This window comes from Protopterus annectens, chromosome 7.part0, assembly GCF_019279795.1.
Source record: "Protopterus annectens isolate FY-2018-M chromosome 7.part0, PAN1.0, whole genome shotgun sequence".
Classification (NCBI taxonomy): Eukaryota; Metazoa; Chordata; order Ceratodontiformes; family Protopteridae; genus Protopterus; species Protopterus annectens.
In genome coordinates, this window is record NC_056739.1 from 623,486,136 (window position 1) to 623,501,329 (window position 15,194).

General features: G+C 37.9%; 1 protein-coding gene across 1 annotated transcript in view; it reads right to left on the reverse strand.

Moving 5' to 3' along the window:
• VPS13C (vacuolar protein sorting 13 homolog C) overlaps nt 1–15,194 on the reverse strand; it is a 6,956,796-nt gene that overhangs the window by 4,212,215 nt on the left and 2,729,387 nt on the right. The window contains exon 29 of the mRNA XM_044076309.1: nt 546–708. Within this exon, the coding sequence (XP_043932244.1) occupies nt 546–708 (163 nt within the window). The remainder of the gene's footprint in view (nt 1–545; nt 709–15,194) is intronic.

Here is a 15,194-nt window from a genome sequence, read left to right on the forward strand (position 1 = left end):
CACTGTTTATTGAAAAGTGCTGCCAGCCCATGCATGATTTCTGTAAGGTGCTAGCACAACTTCTTCTTGTAAGAATGTGGTACAGTGAAGTTAAGAAATAAGCCCCTTTCCCCACATAGAAATATCCATGTGTGTGCGTGTATTGGGGGAGGGGGTTGAACAGGGACTTGTTCCACAAAAGAAAAATAAATACATGGATTTTGCAGTATGCGCGTGTGTGTGTGTGTGCGTGTAATGGTGTCTGAATGCACTATGTGCTTAGCATCCATGGTAATGGGAGTGTTTAAATGGTCAGTCAGTTGGTGCTTGATTACTACAGTTGCAATGATTGATGCAGTAGATATATCAACACAGCTGCATATCTGTGCATTTATTATTTCAAAATTTGCTGGTAGTATGCACCTTTAGATGTTACATTCCCTTGCTACAGTGCTGACAACTAAAAGACTAAAACTGTCTTAGCACTTAAGATTCACAGTGTTGACCCTGTGTACACCTATCAGTATGAAAATATCAGTAGGCAGTCATAATTAATTCAGTGGTACCTTTCTTTAGTCTGCTTCCTTTACTCTTCCATGCTGAATCTTTTTCATCTCTCTCCTTCTCGGATGAGCTTGGATTCTTTGGTGGAATGACAGCTGTAATGAACTGAACAGTTGAAAGGAGGGCCTCTGTATGTAGCAGCAGGTCAAGTGATGAAAAAGACACCTATTAACAATAGAATGAGCAAATTAAAAAGAATGTAAAACAGATGCAGTTTCAAAGCTCCTGTTAAAATACAGATACACAATTCCCTCCTTACAGCCAAGGCAGTCATGTTACAAAGGATGCAACAATCATTTAAATAGGATTACCTAAACTGTAACCAAATACGACCACGCCTGCTAATGTAAAACCATGCATTCCCAACTAATATCTGTCAGGGTAAGAGCTATAACCGGCTAAGCCATAAGTATACTATTGCCAGCGATCAGATTCTTTAGTCACCCAAATAGGTAGCAGCACCAAACCACTGCAAACTACATTAGACATGGTTGCTTACCAGTTACTACAAAACATTACAATCACTTTTGGGCTCAAAATCGAGTTTGTTTTTTTCTTGAGAAGTGCGTCATGCAATTGAGTTTTTGAGTGAACATGTTAAACTCTTAAAAACTTGGCAATACTCATGGAAGCAGTCAAAGTATAAGTGCAATACAATGGTGGTAATTTGTTGTGCAGCATTTTGTATTTAGTATAGGTATGCTACTTTCTTTTATTCTTTGTAAAGGGGCCAAACCCCACACAACCTTAACTCCTCAAGACAATAGTTTTTTGTTAATGCTACAGAAAGTTTGTGATGGGAGAATTAAGGCTCCTTTACAAAGTATAGCAGAAATGGAAATATAATGTGCAAACATACCTTTGTTGCAAGCATGTGTTTCAAGTAGCACTCGCAAAACCCAACTGCACAAGTCCGCTGTGTACTCATATAAAATCATTCATTCATCTAACTACAATACTCTGCACTACAAAACAGTTAACTAAACTATGTAACCAACTTAACCACTTTGGTTGCAAATTTATACTATCAATTAATTAGAGAGACCTGTGAAATATATGAATATAAACTGGAAAGAAAATACTTATTTTATTTATTTATTTTACATTTGTTTACCGGGAAAGTCCAACTGGACAACAAGTTCATTTTCAGCAAGGCCCAGGGAGAAAAGCTCCAAGACATACAAAGTATACAAAGCATTTCTAAAAATTACAAGATTATAAAGAGATTAAAACAAATCAATAATCCAAGATTGCAATTGGAAGGTCCCAAATCATACATACACACAAGACTGAACATATAGCTTTATATACAGTATTTGGCAATATATACAAGTTTGGACTGAAAGATATGCTATGGGAGCTGGTTAGTGAGAGTGCAGTAAGAGTTAGTAGACTTGTCAGTTAATTAGTGTATCTCAGAGTAAATTAGATGGGGATGAGGTCGGTCAGTTGATTAGACAGGTTCAATACATGGGCAGACCCATGTGGCAGTTAGGTAGGCTTTTAGTAGTTTTTTGAAATGAACTGAATTAGTGCTGGATTTAATGTTTAGCAGTAGGGTGTTCCAGGTTTTGGCAATACTACAAGACTAGAGGGATTCTCCTGCATAGTTTTGCTTTTTGTTATTTTTATTAGTGCCTTGTTGCTAGAGCGAAGAGTCTGATTATTAGAGTAGTGGGTGAGTAAGTTATTTAGGGCTCATGTTTTTTTCAGGCTGGTTAATTCTTTGGTGAGCCATTATGAGCTGATTATATATATATAAGGAGAGAGTGGAATTCAAGCCATGAGAGTTTTCTAAGAGAGTGACAGTGGTGGGATCTATAGTTGGCACCTTTAGCAAACTGAGATTTTATTATAACAAGTTTCTAGCTTAGTTATATCTGATTTTCTTAGGTTGGCAAAGGCAGGGAATGCATATAGTAATGTTGAAATAAGGTGTGTTATGGCAATTATGGCTCTGGTATCGGAGGTAAGATAGTGTTTGTTCTTGTAGAGGGAACCCAGTTTTTTGTGTACTTTTTTATGGCTTGGTTTATATGAATGTCAAAAATCATGTTCTGGTCTATTGCAACTCCTAGTAACTTTGTATTAATAACTGGAGTTATGACGGTGTTATTGGCAGAAGTAATTTTGAGGGGAGGGGGTGTCTGTGGCTCTTGCAGGGTGAAACAGGATGAGTTTAGTTCTCTTGGGGTTCAGTATTAGCTATGCATTAGTTAGCCATGACTCTATAGCTGTAAAAGACTGGTGAGTTATTTGTTCTAGTTTGTGGAGAGTAGGAGCTGCACATAATAGGGCTGAATCATCTGCATACTGTATGAGTGTGGCGTCTTTAGTGGCTGTATGGTACTGAGTAGGAGCTGCACATATTAGGGCTGAATCATCTGCGTACTGTACGAGTGTGGCATCTTTAGTGGCTGTATGGTACGGAGTAGGAGCTGCACATACTAGGGCTGAATCATCTGCGTAGTGTATGAGTGTGACATCTTTACTGGCTGTATGGAGGTTGTTGGTGAATATGATTAAAGAGAAGTGGGCAGAGGATAGATCCTTGTGGGACTCAAGAGTGATGGGCAGAAGTGGGCAGATGTTTTGCTGCCATTTTACTGCTTGTTGGCAGCAAGCCAGACAGTCTTGAAACCAGGCTACTGCTAGTAGGCTAAGTTTTAGATCAGCTTGGGCATTTAAGAGTTTGGCATGGCAAAGTATCAAATGCTTTTGACAGATCAAGGAAAACTGAGAAGAATAGTTTACTTTCATTACAGAGCTGGTTCACAGAACTGGTGAAACTCACAAGGACTGTAGTAGTGCTGTGATTAGTGCAGAATCCATGTTGTGAGGGAGTTAGGAGATTGTTAATAGATATTGTAGAAGTTGTGAATGAATGCATTTTTCCAGGATTTTACAAAGAGGAGATAGTATGGCTATGGGACGATAGAGAGGTCGGTTGAGTTGCCGCTTTTGTGAAGGGGAGTTATGTCGGCAACTTTCCAGAGTTTGGGTATTTTCTGTTCTGAAATGGGAGCGTTTTATTAAAATAGAGACTGGGAGTGAGATGAAATTGGCTGCTACTTTCAGATATTCTGCTGGTAGGTTATCTGCAGCCAGAGTAGTTGGCTTGAGTTTTTTTTAAATATATATTTTATAGCATCAGCAGGGACTGGCTGAAAGTTAAAGTTGTTGGAATTATGTAGTGGAAGGGGTAAAGGGATTGTAGTTAGTACTTAAAAGGTCTAGAATGGACTCAGTAAAGTATTTGTTAAATTGGGTTGGAATATCGTCCCATACATTGGATAATGTTGGGGGTGGAGTGATAATTTGACCTGGATTTAATATTTTATTTATTGGCCAACGAAAACTTTTGGGGGGTTTTCTGATGTTTTAATTGGTGGTCTCTATAATGGTCTTTTTTTATCCTGCCCAGTCTGTTTTTTGGCCGAGTTTCTGAGCTCTAGGTACTTTTGACGACTTGGACTGGTTTACTCTTTTGACCATTTTTCCCAGGCTTTGTCCCTTGCTTTTAGTAGTGATCTGGTTGCCTTAGTTAGCCAGGGAGTATAGTTGGGTTTAATCCATATGGTCCTGGTACGGGCAAATTTATTTAGGATGCTGATGAAGGTGGTGTTAAAGTATTCTACTGCATCATCTAAAGGAAGATAGTTTACTGGGTTCCTAAGTATGGTTGTAAACTCTAGGGCATTAAAGTTTTTGGTATTTCGAATTTGATGGTATTTTAAATAGTAAATCAGCAGAACTCCCACAATTCAGACAGCATTTTATGCAATGTCAATGCAGGTGTTTGCTTCAGGACTGATACTTCTAAACAATTATAGAAAAGTTAATATTTTAAAGTTAATTTATCCAAGCAGCTATATTCATCTGGTCATGAATTTTGACACATTCTCTCTCTTGCCAATGCACTAAGTTTATTTATTTATTTAATTTATTGACATTTGTAGACCGGGAAAGTCCACTGGGTCAGGAACCCATTTTGAGTGGAGGCCCGGGTAGAAAAGCTCCACGGTTATAAAATGTTAGACAATTATTAAATTATGCAAAAAAACAGTACAGAAACAGTACAAAAGCTCCACAGTTCTAAAATATTAGACCGTTATTAATATACAAAAAAAAACAGAACAAAAACAGTATAAATGGATACTAACATATACAATTCTAATTACAGAAAACTTATTTACATTTATTCAATCCACATGTGAGTAATCAATGACCCTAGTATAGTTTATGCATACTATAAAACAGTGAGATAGAGGAGCGAGTCATACTGCTTACAGATAAGGTATTAGATAGGGTTGAGTAGCTTATGTTATTGAAGTTATGGGGGGTTGGGTTTACACTATTTCACAGGTACAACTTGGATTGTTTAAAAAGTAGGCTTTTAATGCAGTTTTAAATGCCACTAGGGAGTCAAGCTTAGTGACAGATGAGGGGAGGTTATTCCATACTTTGGAATGCTATGAGAATATAGGCATTGCCCTGCTCTCTTATTAGGTTTAGCTACATTTAGAAGGGTTCTGTCTGAGGAGCGGAGGGTTCGGGTAGGGGTGTGTGTGTGTAAGATGGCTTGGAGTTCTGGACTGCTAATTGGTTGGAGGATTAGCTTATGGGCAAAAGTTGACTGAGTACAGTAGAGATAGTGGTGAAACTGTAGTCAGGACAAGTCTGAGATATCGTTGCAGTGGTGAAAGCAGTTGAGTATGCTGGATGCGAATTTTGATATCTTGCAGTAGCACAATTCCAGCTTATGTTTGAGGGGTGAATGGGGATTGGTGAAAATGGGGCTTCCATACATGAAGGATGGATAAGCAAGGTATTAGCTAGTTTTATCTGTTTGTCAAGGTAGAGTTTATGTTGGTATAGTTTGCCTAATTTGAAATGGGTTTTCTTTACTGTACTGAGTATATGTTGTTCAAAGAAGAATTTGTCATCAGTTGTTATTCCTAAAAGCTTTGCATATGTCACCTCTTCTATTTTCGTTTTATGTGAAAATACCTTGAATTCTACAGCTGGGGGGTTTGATGAGAATACTAAAAGTTTATTTTTTGGGGCGTTCAGCATTAACTGGGCATCATTTAGCCAGGTTTCTATGGAGAAGAAAGCATCTTGGGCGATCTTCTGGAGGTTAGTGAAGGTTTTGGAGGAGGAGATGATAGCTGAATCATCAGCATATTGAATCAATATACTTTGTTGGGTGGCTTTATTTAGATCACTAATTAATATTTTAGAGAGTAATGGTCCTAAAATGCACCCTTGGAGAACACCTGTGTTGTTTGCCAGGTATTCAGATTGGTGGTTTTGCCATCTGACTGCTGTCTATCACTCAGGAGAACTAGATTAACACACTTTGAGTGTAAACAAGTGTCTCTAAGTGCTGCAATAGCATAGGGTGTGATACTGTGTCAAAAACTTTTGATAAGTCAGCATCAAGAGCTTTATTTACGGTATCAATGAAGGAGAGTAAGGCCGTGGTTGTGCTATGACCAGAAAATGACGGCCTCTTCAGTAATCATAAGCTGCTTGAAATTTTGGCAGGCTCCAACTGTGACAATACCTACACAGAAATGGAAACCTGATGCATTGAAACCTCTTCCAAAATGCAGAGCACTTTCTCTGTCCTAACCTTTAGTGCCTTTGGATTATAATATCTATACATTATTTGCTGTTTCCTTGAACTCTGTTCTAAACTTTTGGTGCCTTGGATTATTGCCACAGCTATTTACTATGAGCACACCTGTTTGCTTTGATAGTTGAAACTTGGTTAGTTTCTGCATTGTGGGAGCCCTAGACTGTTTTTACATGAAGTTGTCTTTAGTCTGCATTCCAAGTGGTAGTGGAGGGTTGCCAGTTCTCTTCTTGGCTAAGAATCACTGTTTGTGACTTTAAAGTGTGTGTTTGCTATTGGCTAAGGAGCTAACTTGTTTGTTTTCCCTACCTGTATAAAGTCATCACATTTGTGAGATGCTGCTTATCACAGAGTGACAAATTAACACTGCTCTGTATAGAAGCAGGTGCTTAGAAATGCAAATTTGCTATAAAAACTACACCCTAAAAGTTCCTAAGCGCATAGCTGCTTGACGAGCACCAGGCTGTTTGCTCAAAGACACGTACAACTATAAGAAATTAGACCAAGTTGGTATTTCTTAACCAAACAACACACTAGTTGATTTGTTTTCCCTTACAGTGATCACACACAGACCAGCATAGAATTCCTTCATACCACACCCTTTGAAACCTGCTATATTTATACCTGAAACCACGGATCAGCACTTTCCTGATATATCTATAGCCAGCCTGGTAGAAATGGGAGTCTTGAGACAATGTAGCAATTTTCTCATGTTTTCTGACAGTCACTTAATTCTTAAACAATCTGACACATCACGTGAGAGAAGCACTTATACCCAAGTCTCTGGAGGCAAATTTCTGTCTCACATACACACACACACAACCATTAATAAATTCCAGACAGGTTGACAAAAACCTCACAGCACTACACAATACTTGCCACACACTACAGGACAAATCCACAGACATACATAGGCTGAGACTCGTAAAAGTGATCTGCCAACTCCAAAACCTCAAAGACCTCCCCATACAGATTAACTACAATAAAATACACACACGATGGCACATTCAGCCTCAACTCACAGCATCTCGAAGGCTAAGCCCATAAGGCAGACCAGAACACAATCCAACATTTTGGTCATAGGAAACTTGATTGTGAGGCACATGGATGTCCCACTCACTAAACTGAGCAAGGAGAAGGTTACAATCAGTTGCTTCTCAGGAGGAAGTATCCATCAGATCACACATGCACACAAGTCACTGAACCACAAGTATCAGTATGACTCACTCATAGTCTTTGTTAATTATCCAAGACAAACCTCCCTGGACTACATGAAGAGAGATATGATGGAGCTGTGCGTCTCCCAGGCCGGCATGTTCCTTGCATTTAGCAGTATTCTACTTTCTCCAAGGATGACGCCACAATACCAACAGAATACAACAGACTATAATAATTGGCTTAGTTTTTGGTGTCATTCAAAGAGAGCTCAGTATTTGGCAGCCTGGGAGGATATAGTTTACAGACCACTCTGCTTTGTCAGGTATAGTCTGCATCTTTCCCATTTAGGCTTAGATTTTCTTGGGGTGGTTATGGATGTTGGAAGGTTTATCAGGTTGGTAATGCATAGAAAAGACACTATGGGGCGAATAAGAATGCTGACCAAAACCTTATTCGCCCCATATTGTCTTTTTCATGCATTACCAACCTGATAAACCTTCCAACATACAAAACCACCCCAAGAAAATCTAAAGGAATTACTATAACTCCACTCGTTGCAAGATCTTCTCACCCTGGAAAATGCAGATGTGTGTGCAGTTATTTGTCATGGTTAAAAGCTGCAGACAGGACTGTGGCAGTAGATGGTTACAACACATTTAGACATGTTACTACACAGGAAGGGACAAAAGGTGGAAGTGTCTCAACTTACATCAAAAACAAACACACCTTAAGGTTGGTCACACAGTATGATATGCTTGAGCTACACCATGTCCAATTTAGTATAGATAAGTACAATACTATATTCCTTGCAAGCTACAGGTCCCCTCTCTATAACCTAGGAAACCCATAAAATATTCTACACTTCCCATTCAACTCAACAAATATTCATAGGGACTTCAAGTACCCACTATAAAATGGGAATCATACACAACCCTTAACATGGAGATTTGTGGACTTTTTAAACACAAATACCCTAGTCCAGTCATTCAGTACACCCACTAGGTATGCTAACATCCTAGACCATTTCCCTCACCAACATGGGAGAACACTGCACCCCCCTCCTGCCAATGTATAGCCCTCACTAGTTTGGTCAGACCATAAGGTTATCTCCTTTGAAATAAAATGTAAACTTTTGATACCAAGTAACCCTGGAACTTTAACTATTCCAAGGCAAGCCCCCTACTTCTAAGTGATAACCTGGCAATTTCAGCCCCATCCACCACAAACTCAGGAAACACTGCTGCTTACGGAGTCACTCACAAGAGCTCCCCTACAATAATGTATACTCCTTTACAGATACTGCAGTATTTACCACACATAAGTTCACAGTATATTCAAAAGACAAGCCACACCCTGACAGAATCACATCCTCAACAGAGTATTCAATAAAAAGAAGAAAATCCTGGCCAAAGCCAGGAAGTGCAATGCCGTACAAGGTAAGAACTCCCTCATCAAACTAAATAGCTCTGGGGACTAATTAAGTCAAATTTGAGGTAAAAGTAGGCTAAGAAGAACCACAAAGGCAATAAATAATGTACCAAACAAACTGTAAATGGAGCAACCTATAATGAGGCGAAGGACATAGAAAACCTACTGGCCAATGCATTCAACTCCAATTTTACTTCACTTTATCCCCCAGACCTCTCTCTAGAAATACCCATAACCACAGCTCTCCCAGCTCTCACCAGGCAACAGGTCCTTAATGCACTCTCTAAGGCAAAAGAACACTGCACAGATGGGACCTGATAATATCCCGGATGCCCCCTTAACATGAAACATGACCTTTCGGGGCCTCTAGATGCACTATTCAATTATAGCTCCAATCATGGTGGGCTGTCCATGGACCCAGGAAACTAAGTATGACTAGTCTTGCATACAAGGTCATAGATAATTATCATGGATATGATAAATAATGATATAGCAGAGTTCGGAAGCTCAAGCCAACATTTCATCAAGGGAAGGTCATGCAACTCAAAGCTGGTAGACTTCAAGAAGGTCAACAAAGCAATGAAAGAGTACAAATTTGTGCATACTGCCTAACTATCTGGCCAAAGCATTTGACAAATTCCCCACTCAGGCACTGCAGACAAGCTTACTGAATTACGTATAAACCACTATGTCACCTGCTGGAGAGCCAAAGGCTCACATATAGTACCCAGGAAGTTAAGATAGGGGAGTTTACCTCCAAAAAAGACCAGTTATCAGCAGAGTTCACTCAGGGCTTACTGCTGGGGCAACTCCTGTTTGGCATTTACTTGTCTGAAGTTGAGGCTAACAAAGGCCTCTGGATGGCCAAATTTGCAGACAACTGCAAATTAGGTGCAGTCACTGAATCACTCCAAGACACAAACATCCTGCAAGAGGGCCTAACACAGACTAATAACTGGTGCTAGACTCACTATCTTAAACTCAGTGCTAAGAAGTGCATAATAGCGTCCTTCAGAAAACACACCCACACCTGCAAATTAGTGCATTGATAATACACCCCTAAAAGACCCAGAAGTCAGAGATTTGGGAACGCACATAGACAGCAACCTGGCCCTTTGACCATCATGTGTCTACAGTAGTAAGAACACAAAAAAAGACACAAGACAACAGATACACAGTAATCCAATCACAAAAATAATCTAATGAAAAAGAAAAAGTCTCACTGATCCACGCTTAAAACAATTTTAATATAATCCATAGGCACAATGCAAATAAATACAAATGTGTTTTCAAACCATGTTCCCCAGGAAATTTAAAAACATACAACACCTTATTATAAATTTAAAGAAAAACCCACATGTAAGCGGACATCATCCATGTGCAAACTTAAATGTCTCACCCCTTATTTTTCAATGCAGGTTCCAAAGAAACAGAACCATGACACACTGAAGTTTGCACATGGATGCGATCAGCTAACATGTGACTTTTCTTTAATTTATAAAAGGGTGTTTTTGTATGTTTTTAAATTACCTGAGGAAGTTGAGGTAAAAACACATTTTTATGTATTTGCACTGTACCTATGGATTATATTACAACTTTTTAAAGCAAGGGGCATTCAGCCTTTGTTTTCTTTTGTAGTAGTAAGAGAATTATTCCATGTTGTACAACTTATAAGTAAAGGTATGGCATCTAGGTCCAAAGACATCACTGTTCAGTTGTACTCTGCCCTCATAAGATCAAGCAACTGCAATGTAAGTACCTCACCAGGCATATGCAACAACTGGAGCAACTGTGGAGATCATTCAACCAAAGAATACATGTTTAGAAAACAAGTACTATGTGGACTGCCTCAAAGCTTCATCTTTCTATTCAGTCTAGGCTGTGGAGAGGCAAACCCTGCCTGGCTTACAAAGTAACCTCTAATCCAGTCTTAATGGATTTGTTGCACATCCACAAAACAGACAGCACCAGAAACATGCACTCAAGGGACCTAAACCTGGCCTGCAATACAAAAAGGACATGGTGAAGAAAGAGGTATTTGTCTCAGAAGCTGCCCCTTCTCTGGAACAGGCCCCCCCCCCCATCCATAAAAAGACAAGTTCTTGACTGCACTTACCCAAGCAAAACTTGGATCAGTGGACTGGAAATCACAAATTTAACCCTAGTCTTGTACCTATGTCTATTAGAGAGAATACGCTTGTAAATTCATGACCACTCAAGCCCCGGTTTACCTATACCTCCATAACTTATGAGAGCAGTATCTTTATATTTCTGTAAAGCATGGCTAGGCTTAAAAAAATCCTTTAGTGTTGTTAACTTCATAGTCTCCTATGATGAATTTGGCATTGCAATAAACTTTCACTGAAGAGACAATGTCCTACTTGTCTACTGCTTTATTACTATACGGTTTAGTTAGGTGGTCATCACAAAACTGTAAAGCAAGGCATGTTGCTTGCTATTAAGAAACTTTGATTCATACAGAATTGTGCCTGGTGGATATGGAGAGAAATGAGGTTACAGTCTGTGTAACTAAATCATGATTTTGTATTGAATTTCTTGCACTGCTTCCATGGAGACAAGCTGGCAAGAGAGGCAAGCAATAAAGGCCGGAACACTTTTTTAAGGCTTAATGTTAATGCTGCTTTTCACGTCTGGGAAGGGAATGAAGATAAGATACACGCAAACAGCAATTAATATATGCAGAAGGACAGGTTATAACATGCATCTTAACATGAATAACCCCATTGTTAAGTAATGCCTGTGTGTGCAGCTGTTGACTTGGGACATCTGTTCCTATTAGGAGGGTTAAACTCAGTTATTTGAAGTAATACATAGTTTTCTGCATTTTTTTAAGTTAGTTATTTTTTTAGGGTGTTCATTAAAAGAAAGTCTTGTAAAATGTGGCATAGATTCAAATGCAGAGAAAGCATTCGACAGAGTAAGCTGGGATTTTATGAGCAGGGAAAATGGAAGCAATTGCATCCCCTGATACAATAAGGTTAATTAGGAGGAAATATGTCAGAGCAGATGCAAAAATTCAAGTAGGATGGTCCTCTTACCTGTTTTTGTTATACATAGTGCCACTGGCAAAGAAAATAAAAGACTCAAATTCAAGGATATAATCGGTATGGTAATCAGGAAAAGTTGGCTTTACTTGCAATTTTATTTTGCGCTTGATAAAACCAGAAAAGAACATCTCAGTATTGTGGGACATTCACAGACAGTATTAAGTTTTTTGGGGGGATATAAAAATGAAAACAAAACAAAGCCTATACCTATAAACTATGTACCTACACATGAATTAATTCAGAAATACTCATATTTACAGAGATGAGATAAAATGAAGTATTTAGGACTATGGGTTAAACTGATCTGGTTATGACAGGGATATCTGGGAAGAGACTAAAAAAAAATTATACAAAAATTGAGATACTAGAAGCACTTGTTTATGGATATGGATAGCAAGACACAAACTGTGGAAATGGTTTTAGTCCCTTTAGTTTTATATATAGGTTGGGCGTTATTTTTTATCAACTAGAGAAGTTGTGGTTAGTAATTAATAGAGTTGAAGGATTTTACCTGGGAGGAAAGAGGTCAAGAGTTAACTGGGACAAGTTGAACCTTTCAATAGATCAAGGTGATTTATTACTACCTAATCTGAAGGGATATTTTAGAGCTACAGTTGAGACTCTCATAAATAACACAAGCAGAAAGCTATAATTCAAAGTGAAAAGGGATGACAATGAATCAAGAGGAAAATTCAAGAAATAAGAAGTGTGTGTCATTTCAGATGCAGAACCTTACAGAGAATATTAGTAATAAAGAATATTATACTCGTACAGTAGCAGAAAGTTTTCTAAGAACTAAGCCAACGTGACAAAGAAAGGAGATTCTGCCAATAGGGGTAATTGCAATTAGGGATACAGAGAATAGGTGAAAAGGTGGCTGGAATTTACTGGAGAAAACTAGCAAAGGAACCATGGTATTAAGAGTAAATAACTAGAGAGGAAAAGGTAATAGAGTGGGATGAGGTCAAAACAACCTTTGGACTGCAGCCTAGAGACCATCTTCCCCATCAGGGACTGAGAGTATGGGCAAAAAGAAAGGGACAGGGAAATCTTAAATGAAATACCTGTTTTGATACAGATTTTAGTTGAATTGAATCTAAAACAGAAGCTGCTGTTAAAAAGGGATAATTAGTAGGGCATACAAAATACTGCACAGTACCTATAGGAATATATCAAAGGAAGTTAGAAGAGACTAGGAAGAGAGACTGGATAAGCAATTCACAGGCAAACAATGGAAGGACATGTTTATGGCTCTTAAATATGCAACAAAGTCCAGATGATTTAGAATTTTTGCTTGAAAGTGTTTGCATAGGTATTTTTATACCACAAGCAGATTCCAATGAATTTTTCCACAGGTAGATGGCAAGCAAGTATGATGGGGAAGAAAAAGGTAAATAGGAACATATGTTTCAGGAGTGTGATGACTTGGTAGACTTAAAAATTCCCTACAGAGCACTCTGTTAGAAATATTTGGTGAGCAAATGGGTGCAACTAAGGAGATGATGGTCTGAGATGGGATACAGGACCCAAACTGCGCAGACACATATATATATACAAATCACTGAAGCTTCCACGATACACAGCAAAAGATATTTATTTGATAAAACAAGCGCTTTCACGGACTCGACAGGTCCGCTTCATCAGGTTACAAATTTCTTAAAAAATGACCACATTTTATATAGTAAGGTATCCGCCCTAATTAACTACCATTTTGGCGGTTAAAAGTCTAATTAAACATTAATTAAGCAATTAATACCATTTGGGCTGAATTCCATAAAAGGAAATCACTTCCTGTAAAAACATCTCTTACATCTTATATTACCTTGAGTCCAAAATGTAAAGAAGACATTCAACTACACATATAAAATTTCCCTTCATTGCTTTGTAAGACAAATCATTATAAATACTAGCTCAAGGATATGTAAAGAATGTTCAGTCCAACTAGCATATAGTATTTGCATAACATAATAATTTTATCTTTCTTAGGTTAAGAATATATATAATAGTTCAAACTGGATTCAATATAATTGTTCCATAAAATTATTCAGTCATATATTAATTTAATATTCTGAATATCCCAATGATTCTAAGAGACTTTAGATGGTCATAAAGATAAAAGTATATAAAAAACAAATCCATAGGGTGACATCTCATGTAATAGTATGGCTAAGCCACAATAATTAATCATAATTTAAAAAAGTGTATTTAGTTATTTACACATTCATATGCATAAGACAAAAAATGAAATTGAATATATATTTACACACTCCTAATAAATTCTTGCTTGTATATAAACTATTTAGTAGTTTTCTCTAGATCTAAAATAAAAATATCTCTATAATAGTGCTGGTTTGATACTAAGTGCTGTATTCAGTCCTGGCTCTATGTGCGCCCTAAGTAATAAAATCCATTTCAGCTCGAAAAGTTCCAAAGTGCCTACTGTATTGCCTTCCCTTCTGTTATGATGGAGTATCTGTAATACTTTAAATTTGAACATATGGGATGGAAATAACTGACAGTGCCTGGCTAAAGCATTGTTGATGTTCATCTTCCGTATATCATAAACATGATTGTAGGCTCGATCTCTGAGCCTACGTGTTGTCATGCCTATGTAATAGGCATTGCAATTGTCGCATGTCGCCAAATAGATTATATTTTTGGTCTCACATGTGGCATAAAAATTCGGTACAAACCTATAGCCAGTCTGTGTATTTTCATATGCCTGCTCATCACTAATGTAGCTACATATACTGCATTTCTTACATGGAAAAGTTCCCCTCCTAAAATTAGTTCTAATGTCCAAGGATGTTTGTAATACTTTCTCTTTGCATAATAATCTTTTTAAGTTTGGACAGTTGCTATATCTGAAGATAGGATGTTCACCTACCACATTTTTCAAATCTTTATTCATATAGAGCAACTTCCAGTTTTTATTGATAATATCTTTAATATATCTTACATCATTCGTGAATTTGATGTCATATTGTACCTTGCCTATCCCAGGTTTATTATAATGTCCAGGATAGCCCCGTTTATGACTCACCTTGGGGTTCATAACATTATTATGTTGCATGCATGTTTGTACATATTCTGGATAACCCCTGTCCTTAAAGCACTTAATTTGAAAATTTAGCAGCTGTTCTCTATCCTTGACATCGCTGCATATTTTGGTTATTCTAACCATTTGATTTTTAACAATGTTTGGAAAAATATGGCGGGGGTGCATACTCTCATGATGTAAAATGCCATTTTTCCAACAAGGTTTTCTAAAAAGCGATGTAGTAAACCTATTCCCATTATTTTTCATTATTGTTATATCCAGGTAGTTAACCTTATTCAGTGAGACTTCATGTGTA